Here is a 15,474-nt window from a genome sequence, read left to right on the forward strand (position 1 = left end):
CATATGGCAGTTTTCAAAAAAGAAATAAAGAAAAACTGACCAATACTAAATCACATTCATTCTCTAAATATGCTTGGTTTTCAGAAGGTGAGAAAATATCAGGACTGTTTGCAAATAAACTAAATGAATTTGATAGAACTGTGGGACAGTCCTGAGGGCTTCTTCGGATTACCCCGGTTATCTGCCAGTGTATAAAAGAGCAAGGCTGTGATTTTGCTTACATAAAAAATAAAAAATACTGAGACTTTATAGTTTCCCAAGCCCATAGGAGTTGAGAGTGTCAGCTCAATTCATTTCACATGCCAAGAGCAATAAAAGCATTTCAACTCAAGAACACTCAAACACTCAAAGAACAGGTTAGGGTGCTGCATCTATATGTGTTATGTCTATAAATGTGTGTAGCCACCTACTTTCTCAATACAGATAAGGTGGAAGTTGAGAGAAGTTGAACCTTTTGCATTAAGGGAAAAAAATCTTGCTTTTGAAATGGGACACAAATATTCCTTAAATCTCCAGCACCCAAAAAAGGTAGAAATACTTTTTTTGGCTGCCACTATAAAATAATGCAATCCCCTCTCAGCAATAAATATTGTTTGCTTCTAATGCTTGCATAAACAAACAAAATAATTCTTAGATATACTGACTTTTCCTGCTGCACAAAAATCTGAAGTTAGCACAAAATTTGCTGAATCACACAAGCCAAAAATACTAATCAAGCTACCGGTGTCGAACTTATCATATGATATTTAATATATATAATGCAAAAGTGATGTCTTTCCCTACTAGGTTTGAATACTTTGGCATAGAAAGCAAACATTTTTTTGAGCTTTATCTTCACTACCGTTTGTTGAAGCTGAAACCTGATACATCCCACATACAAGCTAAATATAAGTCTGAAAGCATCGTAGTAATATGGGCAATGCTAGCAAACATAAACACAGCCAGAAGTACAACTAATAATAAAGGCTGTAAATGGGAGTGAAATTGGAAACTTGGTACTGGACAGCCTATAAGGAGGTTTTGGACTATAGTTATTTATTTATTCTCTGTATAGCTGCAAACTACTTGTGCAGTTTTAAGTTGGGCACAAGAAGTTGAACTGAGCAGCAGATCACACCCTATTTTTATAAAGTCAAAATGATGAACTCTTCTACTGCTCAGAGAGACAAGGTGGGGTCAGACAAGGGGTGGCAACAAGGCATCCTGATGCGCCAGTATACCTGCCATGGTTTCCATTTACTAAAGGTTTCAGTAAATATTCCTTCAGTGCATGGGCAGCTGTTTCATAGCTGCCAAGTCTTCCCTTTTCTCGCGAGGAAGCCTATTCAGCATAAGGGAAAATCCCTTAAAATAAGGGATAACTTGGCAGCTATGAGCTGTTTGCTCTTCCTGCTCAGTTCCGGTTTTTACTGGTTTGACCTCTCCTTATGGAACATGCCTCCTTAAACATGCCTGCATTTCATTGGATACCAGGATTGAACGCCCAGTTCCCCTTCCACTCTACACAGAGTGTGTGTTTCTACCACAGATGTAAGTGCCCTGCGCTTTTCTCCATTGGTACAGAGCTGGTGGAGGTGGCTTGCCTGCACCATTTTGTGGGCCCCTCTCTTCTTTTTCTGCTCTTTACACATGGCATCCATTTTGTGTTATGCTGTTAGGGGTTGACAATTATTTATCATCCAAGAGCTGCAAAGGGGGAACAGCTTACAAACAATCAGCATCACCCCTAATGAAATATACTCGGAGTCGAGAGTGAATTTCATGCTCTTTATTCAGCTCATAGTCATCAAGGAGAAGAAGAGAAGACGAATGGCTCTTTTCCCAAAACCATCTGCTTATATACATTATTTACACAATGGGCCTTGCGTGATTGGCTACTTCAGGGCTACACCTGTGGGCCAATTATATTGTGGATTGACTTCTGCCTGCAGCCTGATTGGCTGCTCCTACAGGCCAATCAGGTAGCAGATTCACTTCTGCCAGCCGCCTGATTGGCTGCTCCAGCAGGCCAATCAGGTTGCGGATTCACTTCCACCTGGAGTTGGATTGGGTAGCTCCCGCTGATTCTGAATCCTATTGTTCTAGGATTCAGCTCAGTACATAACACCCCTCCCCTCTAAGTTCCAGTCCTGCCCGGGAAGTTGCATTCGTAGTCCCCAAGATCTGCTGGCCGCCTCCGTGTGCGTTGTGGCCTGGGGTGTTCCTTGGTCAGGGGTTCTGGTTTTGGCTCGTGTTCCGAGGCTGCTGGCTGTGCCGGGGCTGTCTGGTCTGGCGCCACTGAACCACTAGGTTGTGGCTCTGGTTCCGGTGTCCTTCCAGCCTCGGGGCGCCCCTCTGTGCCTACTGCTTCTGCTTCCCCTGCCCACCCCTCTCGCTCTACAGGCCTCACTGCCCTGCTGTCCCCTTGGGACCCCTCTGTCCCGCTCTCCTCCCGGGTTCCTCCTGGGAATCGTCGCCGTAGCTGGTCGCAGTGGCGGCGCCAACATTGCCCCCCTTCCGTTAGTACCTCGTACGACACGGGACCAGTCACCTTGGTGACTGTGGCGGGTACCCATGCTGGGCCTGCCCCAAAATTCTTCGCATACACTGGGTCCTGGGCCACAAATGTCCGGGAGTTCCTGCCTTTCCCCACCACTACCTCATCCTGAGCTCTGTCGGGGTGAAGTCGGTCCAGTCTAGTTGCAAGGCGCCGGCCCATTAGTAGTTCAGCTGGGCTCCGGCCCGTCGTTGTGCTTGGGGTGCTGTGCTGTGCTAGAAGAAATGCGGCAAGGCGGTATTCCCAGTCCCCTTGTGTCATGCGGCGGAGGCTGTCCTTGGTGGTCCGCACCATGCGCTCCGCTTGGCCATTGGTGGCAGGGTGGAATGGTGCTGAGCGGATGTGGCGGATGGCGTTCTGCGCTGTGAAGGTCTGGAACTCCTCTGACGTGAATGCGGTTCCATTGTCCGAGACGAGGGTGTCAGGGAGCCCGTGGGTTGCAAACAGCTTACGTAGTACCCGGATGGCTGCCGCCGTAGAAGTGGACGGTACCAGTGCGACCTCCAGCCATTTGGTGTAGGAATCCACCACTATGAAGAATGTTTTTTCCTGGAAGGGGCCAGCGAAGTCCACGTGCAAGCGTGACCATGGTTGTCGGGCGGACTCCCAGGGCTGGACTGGGGCCCTTGGGGGATCCGGGCGGGATTCTTGGCAGGTCTGGCAGTGTTGGACCCAGGCCTCTATCTCTCTGTCAATCCCCGGCCACCACACATAACTCCTGGCAAGGGCCTTCATCCTCACTACCCCTGGGTGTGTCTCGTGTAGGGCTGTGAGGACCCTTTTGCGGAGGGGCTGGGGAACAACAACCCTGCTTCCCCATAACAGGCACCCTTTGTGGGCCGACAGTTCATGTTTGCGGTTTGTGTAGCCAGCGAATTCTGGCCCGGGGCTGCTGCTGGGCCATCCTCGCCACACCCAGTCCAGGACCCGGGAGATGACCCTATCTTTTGTGGAATGGTGCGCAACTTCTTGTGCCTGAATGGGTCGGTCGGGAAGCAGCTCCAGGGTCATAACCTCTTGCGCAGGCGCTGGGTCGGGGCCTGTTTCTGGTAGTGGTAGCCTGCTGAGGGCGTCTGCGTGGCCCATCGCCTTCCCAGGGCGGTGGATTAGTGCATACTGGTAGCCGGCAAGGAAAATTGACCACCTGAGGACACGTGGAGACAACACTTGGGGGGTCTGCTTCTCGGGGGCAAACAGGCCAAGCAACGGCTTGTGGTCAGTCACTATGGTAAAGGGCCGCCCGTACAAGAAATCATGGAATTTTTTTACGCCCTTCACGATTGCCAGACCCTCCTTGTCAATCTGTGAGTAGTTTCGTTCGGCTGCAGCAAGTGTCTGGGAGAAGTATGCCACCGGCACCTCTCTTCCATCCGGGAGTTGGTGTCCCAGGACAGCGCCGATGCCATAGGGAGAGGCGTCGCATGCCAGCACCACTGGCAGCCTCTCGTCGAAGTGTGCCAAGACCGAGTTCGAGACGAGCAAGTCCTTGACTGCCTGGAATGCGGCCCTTTGTCGCTGGCCCCACACCCAAGGGGCCCTTTTATCTAGGAGTCTGTGTAGGGGCTCCGCTACCGCTGCCTTATGGGGAAGGAAGGCATGGTAAAAGTTCAATAGTCCCAAGAATGACTGAAGTTCGGGCTTGCTCTTGGGCGCTGGGGCCTCACAAATGGCCCGTACCTTGTCACCGGTTGGATGGACCCCTTCTGCGTCCACCTTAAATCCCAGAAAGTCCACCTGCGGCACTCCCAGTAAACACTTTTCCCGCTTCACCTTGAGGCCCGCCGTCTGGAAACGGTGCAGGACGGAGCGGAGGCGGTCCTCAAATTCCTCTGGTGTGGGCCCGGCGATCAGTACATCATCGAAGAAGGGGGTGACGCCAGGAATCCCTTTAAGGAGAGAGTCCATTAGATTCTGGAATATGCCTGGTGCCACGCTAACGCCAAATTGCAGCCGCTTTACTCTGAATGCCCCTCTGTGCGTCACAATCGTCTGAGCCTCTGCTGTGGCTTCGTCCACAGGCAACTGTTGATACGCTTGGGCCAAGTCCAGTTTGCCAAAGATTTTTGACCCAGCCAGGGTGGCGAGGACATGGCTGACCACTGGCACTGGGTATGCATGGGCCGTGAGAGCCTTGTTTATGGTGCATTTGTAGTCTGCACAGATGCGGACCGAACCGTTAGGCTTGACGGGTGTGACAATTGGAGTTTCCCAGGGGGCGTTGGGCACCGGCTCCAGCACTCCTTGCTCCACGAGCCGGTCCAATTCCTCGTCTATGCGGGGTTTCAGGGCGAACGGGACCCGGCGGGCCTTGTGCCTGATGGGTCGTACAGCGGGGTCTAGCTGTAGGGCAATGGGGGGTCCTGTATATCGTCCCAATGCCCCATCGAAAACCCCTGGAAACTCTTTGCATATGGCGTCCACGTCCACTTGTAAGCTAGTGCGGTTCACCCCGGTAACGGCTAGCCCCAGAGGTCCAAACCATGCCAGTCCCAATAAGCTAACGTAGGGGCCCTTAACTACCAGCAAGTCCAATTGTTGCTTTCGCCCTCGATATTGCACCCTGAAGGTCCCCACCCCCATTGTAGGGACCTTACGTTTCTGGAAGTCCCGGAGGGTGAATGGGGCCGGCCTTAGTTTGGGACCCCCATTAGGGCACAGTTCCCTTAATGTTCGGGCCGAGATTATGGATAGAGTTGAACCCGTGTCCAGCTCCATGCGGCATGGGGCTCCCTCTATCTGTACCTCTATATAAATTTTCTCTGTGCTGGGATGGGGCAACTGGAATACCTGGTAGTCCGTGATCTCCGTCGAGTTGCCTTGGTGCATGGTGCCGTGTGACCTGGGGCTCCTGGGTCGGTCATCTGATGCTTGTCGACGGGTGAGTCGAGCCTGACACACCCGGGCGATGTGTCCCAATTTTCTGCACTGCCTGCACTCTGCGTTGCGGAAACGACAGGTCCTCCTCTCGTGGTTCTCCCCGCAGCTTGCACAGTTCCCTCCTTCTCGTCGAGGCTGCTGTGGTGTGTGTGCTGCTTGAGTGCGCCGCTGTACTCGGTGTACTTCCTCCCTGTCAGATTCGGATTCGTCGGTGAGGTCTTTGTGGTAGACCCTCGGTTGGGATGGCGGGGCCGGTCGTGCCTCTTGCGTTGACCTCTCGGCGGCTTCAGTTGCCAGGGCTTCCTCCAGAGCAATCTGGAACGTGAGGTCTTTTTTGGCGTAGAGGCGTCGTTGCAACATCTCGTCCCTCAGGCCACCGACGAGGCGGTCACGAAGCATGTTCTCCAACTCTGAGAAGTTGCATAACCGGGCGGCTTGGCGGAGGGAGGTCACAAACCCAGTTATGGTTTCCCCCGGGGCTTGCCGCTTTGCGTAGAAGGCATTTCGGCAAGCTACCACCGAGGGCTGTGGTGAGAAGTGCTCCTTCAGCCGTTCCATTATTGTTTTGTAAGAGACGGTAGCGACATCTCTAGGTGCAAGGAGAGCCCGGGCGATTTCAAACGTCTCCTCTCCACAGACGCTGAAGAATGTCGCCCTCTTCATGGCATCGTTGGTGACTTCTTTCGCTTGCAGGAGGAAGTTGAAACGGGCGGCGTACCCTTCCCAGTCTCCTGATGCTGGTTTGAATGGTGAGAAGCTGCTGTCGGTTGCCATTCTGGGTTCCTTGGGTCCTGGAGCTGAAGCCTGGATGCACGGTGCGATGCAGCGGTGCAGTGCGTGGTGGCGGTCAGCTCAGCAGGATCCCACCTTCGTCGCCAGTGAAATATACTCGGAGTCGAGAGTGAATTTCATGCTCTTTATTCAGCTCATAGTCATCAAGGAGAAGAAGAGAAGACGAATGGCTCTTTTCCCAAAACCATCTGCTTATATACATTATTTACACAATGGGCCTTGCGTGATTGGCTACTTCAGGGCTACACCTGTGGGCCAATTATATTGTGGATTGACTTCTGCCTGCAGCCTGATTGGCTGCTCCTACAGGCCAATCAGGTAGCAGATTCACTTCTGCCAGCCGCCTGATTGGCTGCTCCAGCAGGCCAATCAGGTTGCGGATTCACTTCCACCTGGAGTTGGATTGGGTAGCTCCCGCTGATTCTGAATCCTATTGTTCTAGGATTCAGCTCAGTACATAACACCTAACTTGTAGGCAAGAGAACTAGGAAGACATCAACTGGACCAGTAAATACATGGTCAACAAGCAAATTGTTAAATGCTGACTGGGCACTTTATTTACTAGATAGAAAGTTTAAAATAAAAATAAAAATCTTACACACCCTTTCATGCAAGAGCACTGAACATTTACAACATCTTTAGCAAAATAGAAAGGATGATTTCCATGGCCTTGATTTTCCCTGGTGGGGAATCTGTCTGGATGTAACAAAGAGCCCAGATTTCCATTTCCTTTTATACCCTTGCTATTGCACCAAATATTTTTATGGCTGTTATGCTCAATCTAGTGATACAATTGGTTAAATAATATCTCTCCCCCCCCCCAAACCGAATGACAATATATTGTTTCAACAGAAGGTTTTCATCCCTACATTTAGTGATTTTTTGAAACCACAAGGCCTCCTGAAACTGGCTGATGTCTCTTTTTTAACCGCAAAATGTTCTCTCACTCTTTGTACCTGTCCTGTTTTCTGATCCAGAAACCTGGCAGTTACAGTGAAAATGCTTCTAAAAGACTCTTGCTTAAGTCAAGCATCCTGAACAGAGGATTTAATACGGAGTCCAGAGAAACCACCATAATAATTAGATATGATCTCCTATGCCCACACAAGCTTATTGCTAATATATGTGTATGAATGTCAAAGCTCAATCCTGTAGCCACAAAATTAATAAATCTACTGTATGTATTTGTGTATGTACTGTATGTGTGTGTGTGGCTGTAATTGTGTTTTTGTTTTTTGTTTTTTATGGGAAGGCATTCAATTTTGTTGTACTATGTACAATGACAATAAAGTATCTATGTATCTATCTACTCCCGTTACAATGCTATACACCAGGCATCCCCAAACTGTGGCCCTCCAGATTTTTGGCCTACAACTCCCATGATCCCTAGCTAACAGAACCAGTGGTTGGGGAAGATGGGAATTGTAGTCCAAAACATCTTGAGGGCCGAAATTTGGGGATGCCTGCTATACACCCATGAGAGCCAGTTTGCATTATGCCATGCCCTATGACAGCTATTTGTATTAAGTCATGCCCCCTTTATTTTTTTTATTTTATATTTTAAAAAAGATCCTGACATTTGCTTGTTATCATTAATGCCGTATTCATCTGAGCAAGATTGTACTGTTAACCAGTCAACTCTCAAGAATAAGGGACTTACATTCATATGCATGTCTACTCAAAAGTAAATTCAGAAGTAAGTGCATATAGGGTTGGAGAAATTAAATTTAGTTCCTCATCCTAATTTTCTATAGGGCCTTTCTTAAATCAAAGACAAAAAAAAATGTAATTCATTATTGTTTGAATGATATTCATCACACATATCCCTAAAGGAAAAGCAATGCATGTGTGTTGTAAAATTAATAAGCAATAATTGATAACCTCTGTAATTTTAATTTGTATGTTTGACCTCTTTTATCTTGCATCCCAAATCTGCCCCCATCCTTGTGATGGAAAGGTCTTAACATTTTATTTGTTTGTAGGACTCGCAGAAGGATATTGTATTCAGTAGTTCCCAGCCCTCTGACTTAGGGGATGCATTTTCTTGCAAGCCTGTCAACCACAGTGCAGAGCTTCCCTCCCCCCCCCTCCCCAAAACCACACAAAATGCAAACACAGATAGAAATGCTAGGTCTCTGAACAGCCCCAGCATAAACCCAGAAAAATGCAATCAACTTTACCATTCTACATTCATCCCATTATAAAACCAAATAACATTGAATACGCGTATTTTCTACAGAATTCTGCTTGCAAAAACAGTGCATCCAGTTTTCATCATCTAGCCAATTACCAGTAATTGGCACAGGTGTGCCAAGGTTCTACTTGTGAGTAGGACGCCTCCTGACAATAACATGGTGCACAGTTGCTCTGACTCATCAAAGGATATTTTAGCTCAAACAGATAAAGTAAGGCAGGGAGGAGAAGTTATATAATACAAGGTTATAAACAAAAGTAAGAACGACAGAACGCAGCCAAAGATAGAAGAAGCTAGAGGGTAAATTGAACAGAGCGAAGGGGGAACGTGAAGGGGGGTTAAAGAAATGCAGTGCAGTAAGTTGTGATAATGCACACAGCTGTGATTCCAAAATGAAGGACAAAATATGGGGGTTTGGTTGAGCTTAAAAAAAAGAAATTGCTAGAATGTCAATAGGGAATATTTGAAATAAGACTAATATATGGTTCCTCCTCAGGGTCCGGGGAAAAAGATATGAAAGATCAGAAAGGAAAGAGGGCTGTAGGAGAGTTATTTGGGTTCAGGCTCATCCAAATTCTGCTTATGTCTGTGCCTAGAAAGCATGTTTTCAATTTGTCTGGACAGTTTCCCCGGGAAAACCCACTCTTTATCACTAAATCAGAGGTATCTCCTCCTTAGCCACGATCAGCTCATGGTTAGGAGCTTAAACATGATCCTGGGTTCAGATGACATGCTAAGCCAAATCTTGGCTTATCTGCCAGTCTGTACTGACCTAAAAGGACCAGGGAGGAGCAAAACAGGTGCAAGCTTCTGTCCAGGAATGAGCAAGTTCTGGTAAGCCATGGTTTGGCTTACCATGGCATGAAAAACAGTCCATTGTTTTAAAGAGGGACTCCTCTTATGGGCAAATTGGAGCTTGGCCCTGCCAAGATTCTGAAACCTCCCGATGATGAAAGCCATGGTCCAGTCTTTGTCCTGTCACCCACAATAATATAAACACATTTCCTGTGCCTGATAGACTTCTGTCCACCTGCTCAGCCAGTCATAAAATTCACTAGCAATAAATGCCTCCTCTGTCTCCAATGGGAAGGAAGTTTTTTTTTTCATTTCATTTATTTTTTAACCAGGCATAGAAAGAGGGAGGGAGGATTCCTATCTCATTCTCCCTGCTTCTCTCTTTCTCCCAGAAGCCAGACCTGAAAAGAGGAGGCTTAAGTTTCCAAGCTGGTGGGAGGAGGGAAGAGGAGTCCAGTGGAGCAGTTCTTGCATAGCCCCAGAAACAGGGTCCAAACTGTTTGCACTTTTGAGTGTGCACAGTTTCATTCATTGCCTTCCCCCACTGTGTGTGAGAGAGTGAGTAAGTGAGTGAAGGATTTTTGTCTAGGCACCTTGACTGAGGCAGAAAGTGGAGATGGTTTTATTGACTTTCTTGTAAACACTTTGCTTTTTGCTTTTCTTTTTTTAAACAACAACAACAACCCCACAGGTGAGAGAAATGAGTGAGAGAAATTCATGCAAGAGCCCAGATTTCTTCTTTTGCTAAAACAGTTGTGAAAAAGGTGGGCCTTTGCTTACCTAAAGAACCTGGGGTGTGTGTGTGTTTTTAATGGGGAGAATTTTGGAGGCAAATTGCAAGCTATCCTATACCATATCTTCACTTTTTAAAAGCTTTTTTTAAAAAAAATCTGTTTCGACTGTTTAATCCTTCTCAGAGAAAACCCATTGCGATCCATGAACCTAAGTGAATCATATCCACTAACTTTAATAGGTTTAATGTGAGTAGAATTACAACCCCTTATGCCAGAATAGATGTGTGTTGATAATTATTATAATTGGTGGGAGGCAGATAGTTCTGGGGCTTCTGTTGAAATGAGAGGGCAGGGTGTCTTGCCCAATGTTTCTGTTGTTCTCTTATATTCTTTGCACAATTTCCCGTTTCCTTTGAATATCAGCAGCGGCAGCATTGGACTAGTGGGGTTAGAAATGCAGCCTAAATGTATCTGTGTTTGCGTGTTGCTCCTTTCGTCATTTACTTTGGAGGAGATGTTGTTACCAAGATCATCGCAGTAGTAGGGTTTCAGATTGCAGCCTGTGTTTTTGGATACTTTATTCTTATCCTAGCATAATGTTATGAGTTTGTGGGTGCCAGACACCCCTAATCCCTGGATCCAGCAAGTGTTAAAATCCAATCATAGCTAATTAAACCAGGCTCAGGTTGTATATATATATACAGTGGTACCTCGGTTTAAGTACACAATTGGTTCTGGAAGTCTGTACTTAACCTGAAGCGAAGTTTCCCATTGAAAGTAATGGAATGTGGATTAATCCGTTCCAGACGGGTCCGCAGAGTACTTAAACTGAAAGTACTCAAACCGAAGCATACTTAAACCGAGGTATGACTGTAAGTATAAATAAACTATACTGTTAGCATCAGTTGCACCCAACTTGCTTTGTTGAAGTCTGTTAACACATGGAGAGATTAACAGGAGAAGAAGCGCTTCCTTAGATATTCTGGGCCCAGGCCATTTAGCACCTTAAAACCAAGCACCTTGAACTCTGCCAGAAATTAACTTGCCACTAGTGGGATGCCTTAGGAACTAGCTTAACAAATCTCCAGGTATTAAGTCTGGCTGGTAATGTGACTGCTACATGGCAGATCCACTGAAGCTTCCAATTGGTCTTAAAAAGTAGTCTTACATTGAGTACATTGCAGTGATTAATTCATACTGAGCTTGTAACCTGCATGGTTATCTGCTCCTTCTCATGTACTGTATCCCAAATCTACCCTTGCACTCTAATATAAACTTTTGATGGAAGGGTCTGCAGATTATCAGAATTAATGATATTGGCTAGATGAATCCTGTATTGCAGAAGAGAATGGTCCTGCCCATAGCCACCACTTAAGCATCTGGGACCAATGCCAAGTCCAGAAACAATCCTGCATTTTATATAATCATGACAGCAACAAAACAGATCAGTCTCCTATCATTGCATAATGCACACCTTCTACTTATTTTATGACTATTGTTTGCCATCCCATTCTATAAAGTAAGGTGTGTTTTAGCCTCATGCCAGAAGCTTAACAAAGTGTTCAGCATCCATGCCACTTCCCCAATTGATATTGTCAACCCCATCCCTGAAAAAAACTTGTCTTTTCTCCTTAGAGAAGCTGTTTGCTGGAACACTACATGAGAGAATTAAGAAAGTTGTGGCTCCCAATGCAATTTTGCCTCACCTCCTCTCTGTCACCTCTGTGTTTAAGCTTTTATTATTATTATTAAATAGGCTACCTATCTCATCATGGATCTTCCACAACTAGACTTGTTTGTCCACCAGTCGTGTGGCAAAAACCCAGAGCGCACCCAGAACTCCCCCCTCCCAAGAATGCAGCGTCAGACCTGTTGCGTGCAAGCTAGTTGGGCAAGTGCCACTGAGCATCAGCAGAGTGCTTTCCCCTTTAGCACTTTGGCTCTGGAAACAATCTCCCACAGATCTGGGGCGTTTCTAGCCACGTTTGAAAACAACAATCCATCATTAATACAATCCGTATTCGTTTGTCATGAGTTAGGAATGTTAGTACTGTATTCCAACCTTGCCACTTTTGTGCTAGTCAAGGTCATCCAAAGTAAGAGGAGCTATTATGCCATTCTCATTCAATGTGCATCCCAGTCCTAGGCATCTTTACAGAGTAGCAAAGTGAGTTCAGTGGACTTACTCCAGTCACTATACGCAAGGGATGGAAGCTTGGAGTGTTTTTAGGGTTCAAGTCTGTCATCCCTGTAGTGGCAGAGGATTAAGACCTTGGTTCATGGAATCTAGTAACATATTATGTGAATCCTAACACACCTGCTTTCTTTAAGCAAGCTGTTGTCTATTTCCAGTCTCTAAAATGGAATCAATAAGGAGCAGGGGTACCAAATTGAATAAAACTTACATATAAGCATACTTAGTAGTAGATGGTAGAACATGTGCTTTGCCTGCAGAAGTTCTGGGGGTTCAATGCCTGGCAGGGCTGGGAAAGATTCCCTGCTTGGAAACCAGGCTGCCTGTCACTGTGCAGTGGTATTGTTGCTGTGTTCCTTTCTGAGCTCCCTGATCGGGCTCACTCAGTGTATTCACAATGCAGCTTTGGCAACCGGAGCCAGAGTCTGCCTTGCAGAGCTGCGATTGCTGAGGATACGAGTCGCTCTAGGACCCAGCAGCCACTTCCCCTTGCCTCTGTCACATCACATACTGCATTGCTATTAGTGCACATTGGCCGGGTTGCAGCCGCCGCCTGCTCCTCCTGTTGGATTCTCTGCGCTTGGCTTCCGAAGAGGTTGCCGGCACAGGAAAGGAAGGGGGCGAGGAGGGGAAGCCTGTTTCCTTTTGCTTTCCTTTATTTATTTTTTCTCCAACAGGCACCGCCGCACCCCTCTTAAGAGCCTTAACGCTACAGTGCGGCGCTGTTAGGGGCTCTTTTATCGCCCGGGAGATCAGCCCGGCTACGGCTGCCGGTGGGGTTGTGCATGCGCCTTCGCGGGAGCGCGGATGCATTTGGAGGAGGAGCAGCAGCAGCAGCAGCAGCAGCAGGGATTTGGATAGCTTAGGCGCCCTGTAGAAAGGCGTCCTCTTTGTGGGTGGGTTCTCCCCCCCCCTTAGCGCATCGTATTTAGTTGGGGATTCTGGCAGGGCTTTGGGAGAGGGGGGCGGGGGTGCCCTGGCACCGAGCGGAACAGACGCGCCGTCGTCCCCACCTCCCTCTCTTCAGTAGCTCCGAGCGGAGTGACTGAGGGGGGGACGCGGCCAGCGGCGTCCTCTCCCCCCCCGCCTCCCCAGCACCGCTTTCCCCGAGGCGGGCGCGCGCCTAAGGCTGAATGGAAGCAGCCTGGAGGCTTGGCGGCCTCTCAGCGGCTCATGACGGGCGTCCCCGAGGCGGGAGGTGTTGAGCAGGGGCTCTGTGAGAGGGCGCGAGGGATGCTTGGTGGTGCCTGCGCGCGCGTGACTTAAGAAGGCGACCTGCTGCCTCTCCTCTCCTCCCCCCCCCCCATGGGCACGGAGTCCCCGGCACAGCTTGGCGCTACTACAGCTGCTGCTGCTGTTGCTTGGATGAAGGTGGCGTCTTTTTAACGCCCAGCCGCTGAGGGACCGCAGTCTCCCGCCCTCTTTTTTTTTTGGCGGGATGCTGAGCTAAAGGATCCCCTCGCGCTCGGGCATCTCTTTGGGCAGGGCGCGTGTGGAGGCTTGAGGGGGGGAGAAGCAGCGGTGTCGCTTGCGAGAGGAGGGTTTATATTGTACTGGGCTGCGGTGTGGGCGACACGGCTCTCCAATGGCCTGCCCGCGGAGGAACATTGAGTTGGAGCATTTCGAGGAGAGGGACAAAAGGCAACAGCGCTCGAGCTCCCGGCGCGGCGGAGGGGGCAGCTCCACTTGCAGCAGCAGCTCGGGCCCCAAAGGGAACGGGCTCATCCCGAGCCCCGCGCACAGCGCCCACTGCAGCTTCTACCGCACGCGCACCTTGCAGGCCCTCAGCTCGGAGAAGAAGGCGAAGAAGGCGCGCTTCTACCGCAATGGAGACAAGTACTTCAAGGGCTTGGTCTACCCCATCTCCAGCGACCGATTCCGCTCCTTCGACGCCCTCCTTGTCGAGCTCACCAGGTCTCTGTCGGACAATGTCAGTCTGCCCCAGGGCGTCCGCACCATCTACACCATCGACGGCAGCCGGAAACTCTCCAACCTCGACGAGCTGGTGGACGGTAAGCAGGAGCACGAAACACCTGCGCCCAAGTGGGGCGGGGAAGACCCTAATCGGTCGTCAGGGGGCGTTTTCACAACAGATCTCTTGCTGTTACCCACGATTTCTGGATGATGTCACCCTGTTCCAGCTGATTCTCATTGCCTCTGTTAATGAGCGAGGCTGCTCTCTGGCTCAGAGGTTCCCATGCTCGCACACACCCACTCGATCCGGGTAGGCGCTCCTGCTCTTGAATGGCCTGGGATGTAGGCAGCTACCGGTATCAATGGTCATCAGGGGATCTGCAGCACGCTCCTTAGCTGAGAAGGCATAAAAGAGCTGAAAAATAACCCCACCTTTCCCATGCAGCACTCCCTTGATCTAAAATTTGAATCCCCGTGTGTTTAAAATGCCATTAGAGCAATGCAGGTGTGTGTGGAGATGGAGAAAAACGAGTTTAGTATCACTTGTGAAAACAGCTGGGGTCTAAAAAAAACAAGTGTTGGAAATCTTGTGTATGGTGTATGTATGGTATAGTCAACAGTCAGTCTTCCAGGTTGAGTCGCTCTAGTTTTACATGGTGCACAAATAGTAGTTGCAGGCTTCAAATCAAATTAAATTTCAGAATTAACTGCTGATCCCTAAACTCATTCCCTTCCAGTACCGTCATTTATTTTTTCTTATTTTTATTTGCACACAGTGCACATTGGACCTTTTTAAAGGACTGATACAAGTAGATTCATATTGTTTTAGGAAAGCTTGTTGAGCAAGAGGCTACAAATATATATGAAATATATTTGGTGGTGGGCAGGGAAAGGTCATTGTAATTCTATTTAGCATAAAGTACTGTAGGTAAGATGGTTATTTGGGAGCTCATTCTCATTTCACTACTTTGTATATGGAACTGCAAAACATAGCAAAAACAAACGGATGCCTTCTTTATATTCTGGTTCCAAAGGGGATTAGGAAGGTAATGCCCAATTTATATATTAAGTCCAAAACTACACACTTGTATGTAGATCCTTGCAGTACATTTAAGCAGCTTTTTATATACCCATAAGGCACTAATGACATTAAAGGTAAAGGTAAAGGGGCCCCTGACCATCAGGTCCAATCGTGTCCGACTCTGGGGTTGCAGCGCTCATCTCGCTCTATAGGCCGAGGGAGCCGGCGTTTGTCCGCAGACAGCTTCCGGGTCATGTGGCCAGCATGACAAAGCTGCTTCTGGTGAACCAGAGCAGTGCACGGAAATGCCGTTTACCTTCCTGCCGGAGCGGTCCCTATTTATCTACTTGCACTTTGATGTGGTTTTGAACTGCTAGGTGGGCAGGAGCTGGGACCGAGCAACGGGAGCTCACCCCA

At 48.4% G+C, this 15,474-nt stretch overlaps 2 protein-coding genes across 8 annotated transcripts in view; one reads left to right on the plus strand and one right to left on the minus strand.

Annotated features, from left to right (window-relative positions):
- Positions 1-2,542: 2,542 nt before the first annotated feature.
- Positions 2,543-5,598, minus strand: LOC132592638 (uncharacterized protein K02A2.6-like; the record flags this gene model as incomplete). The annotated part of the gene is made up of 1 exon (XM_060278654.1): positions 2,543-5,598. A coding segment is annotated over exon 1 (2,820 nt), but the record flags the coding sequence as incomplete, so codon positions are not given.
- Positions 5,599-12,657: 7,059 nt separating this feature from the next.
- The window catches only part of DCLK2 (doublecortin like kinase 2), a 77,351-nt gene continuing 74,534 nt past the window's right edge, over positions 12,658-15,474 (plus strand). For all 7 annotated transcript variants that reach the window (XR_004692494.1, XR_004692493.2, XM_035113963.2 and 4 more), the window contains exon 1: positions 12,658-14,134. Coding sequence is in view for 5 of the 7 variants with exons in the window: in XM_035113963.2 (XP_034969854.1) it covers positions 13,708-14,134 (427 nt within the window). In the remaining 2 variants the exon portion in view is untranslated. The remainder of the gene's footprint in view (positions 14,135-15,474) is intronic.

The sequence above is a fragment of the Zootoca vivipara genome, chromosome 9, assembly GCF_963506605.1.
Source record: "Zootoca vivipara chromosome 9, rZooViv1.1, whole genome shotgun sequence".
Lineage (NCBI taxonomy): Eukaryota > Metazoa > Chordata > Lepidosauria > Squamata > Lacertidae > Zootoca > Zootoca vivipara.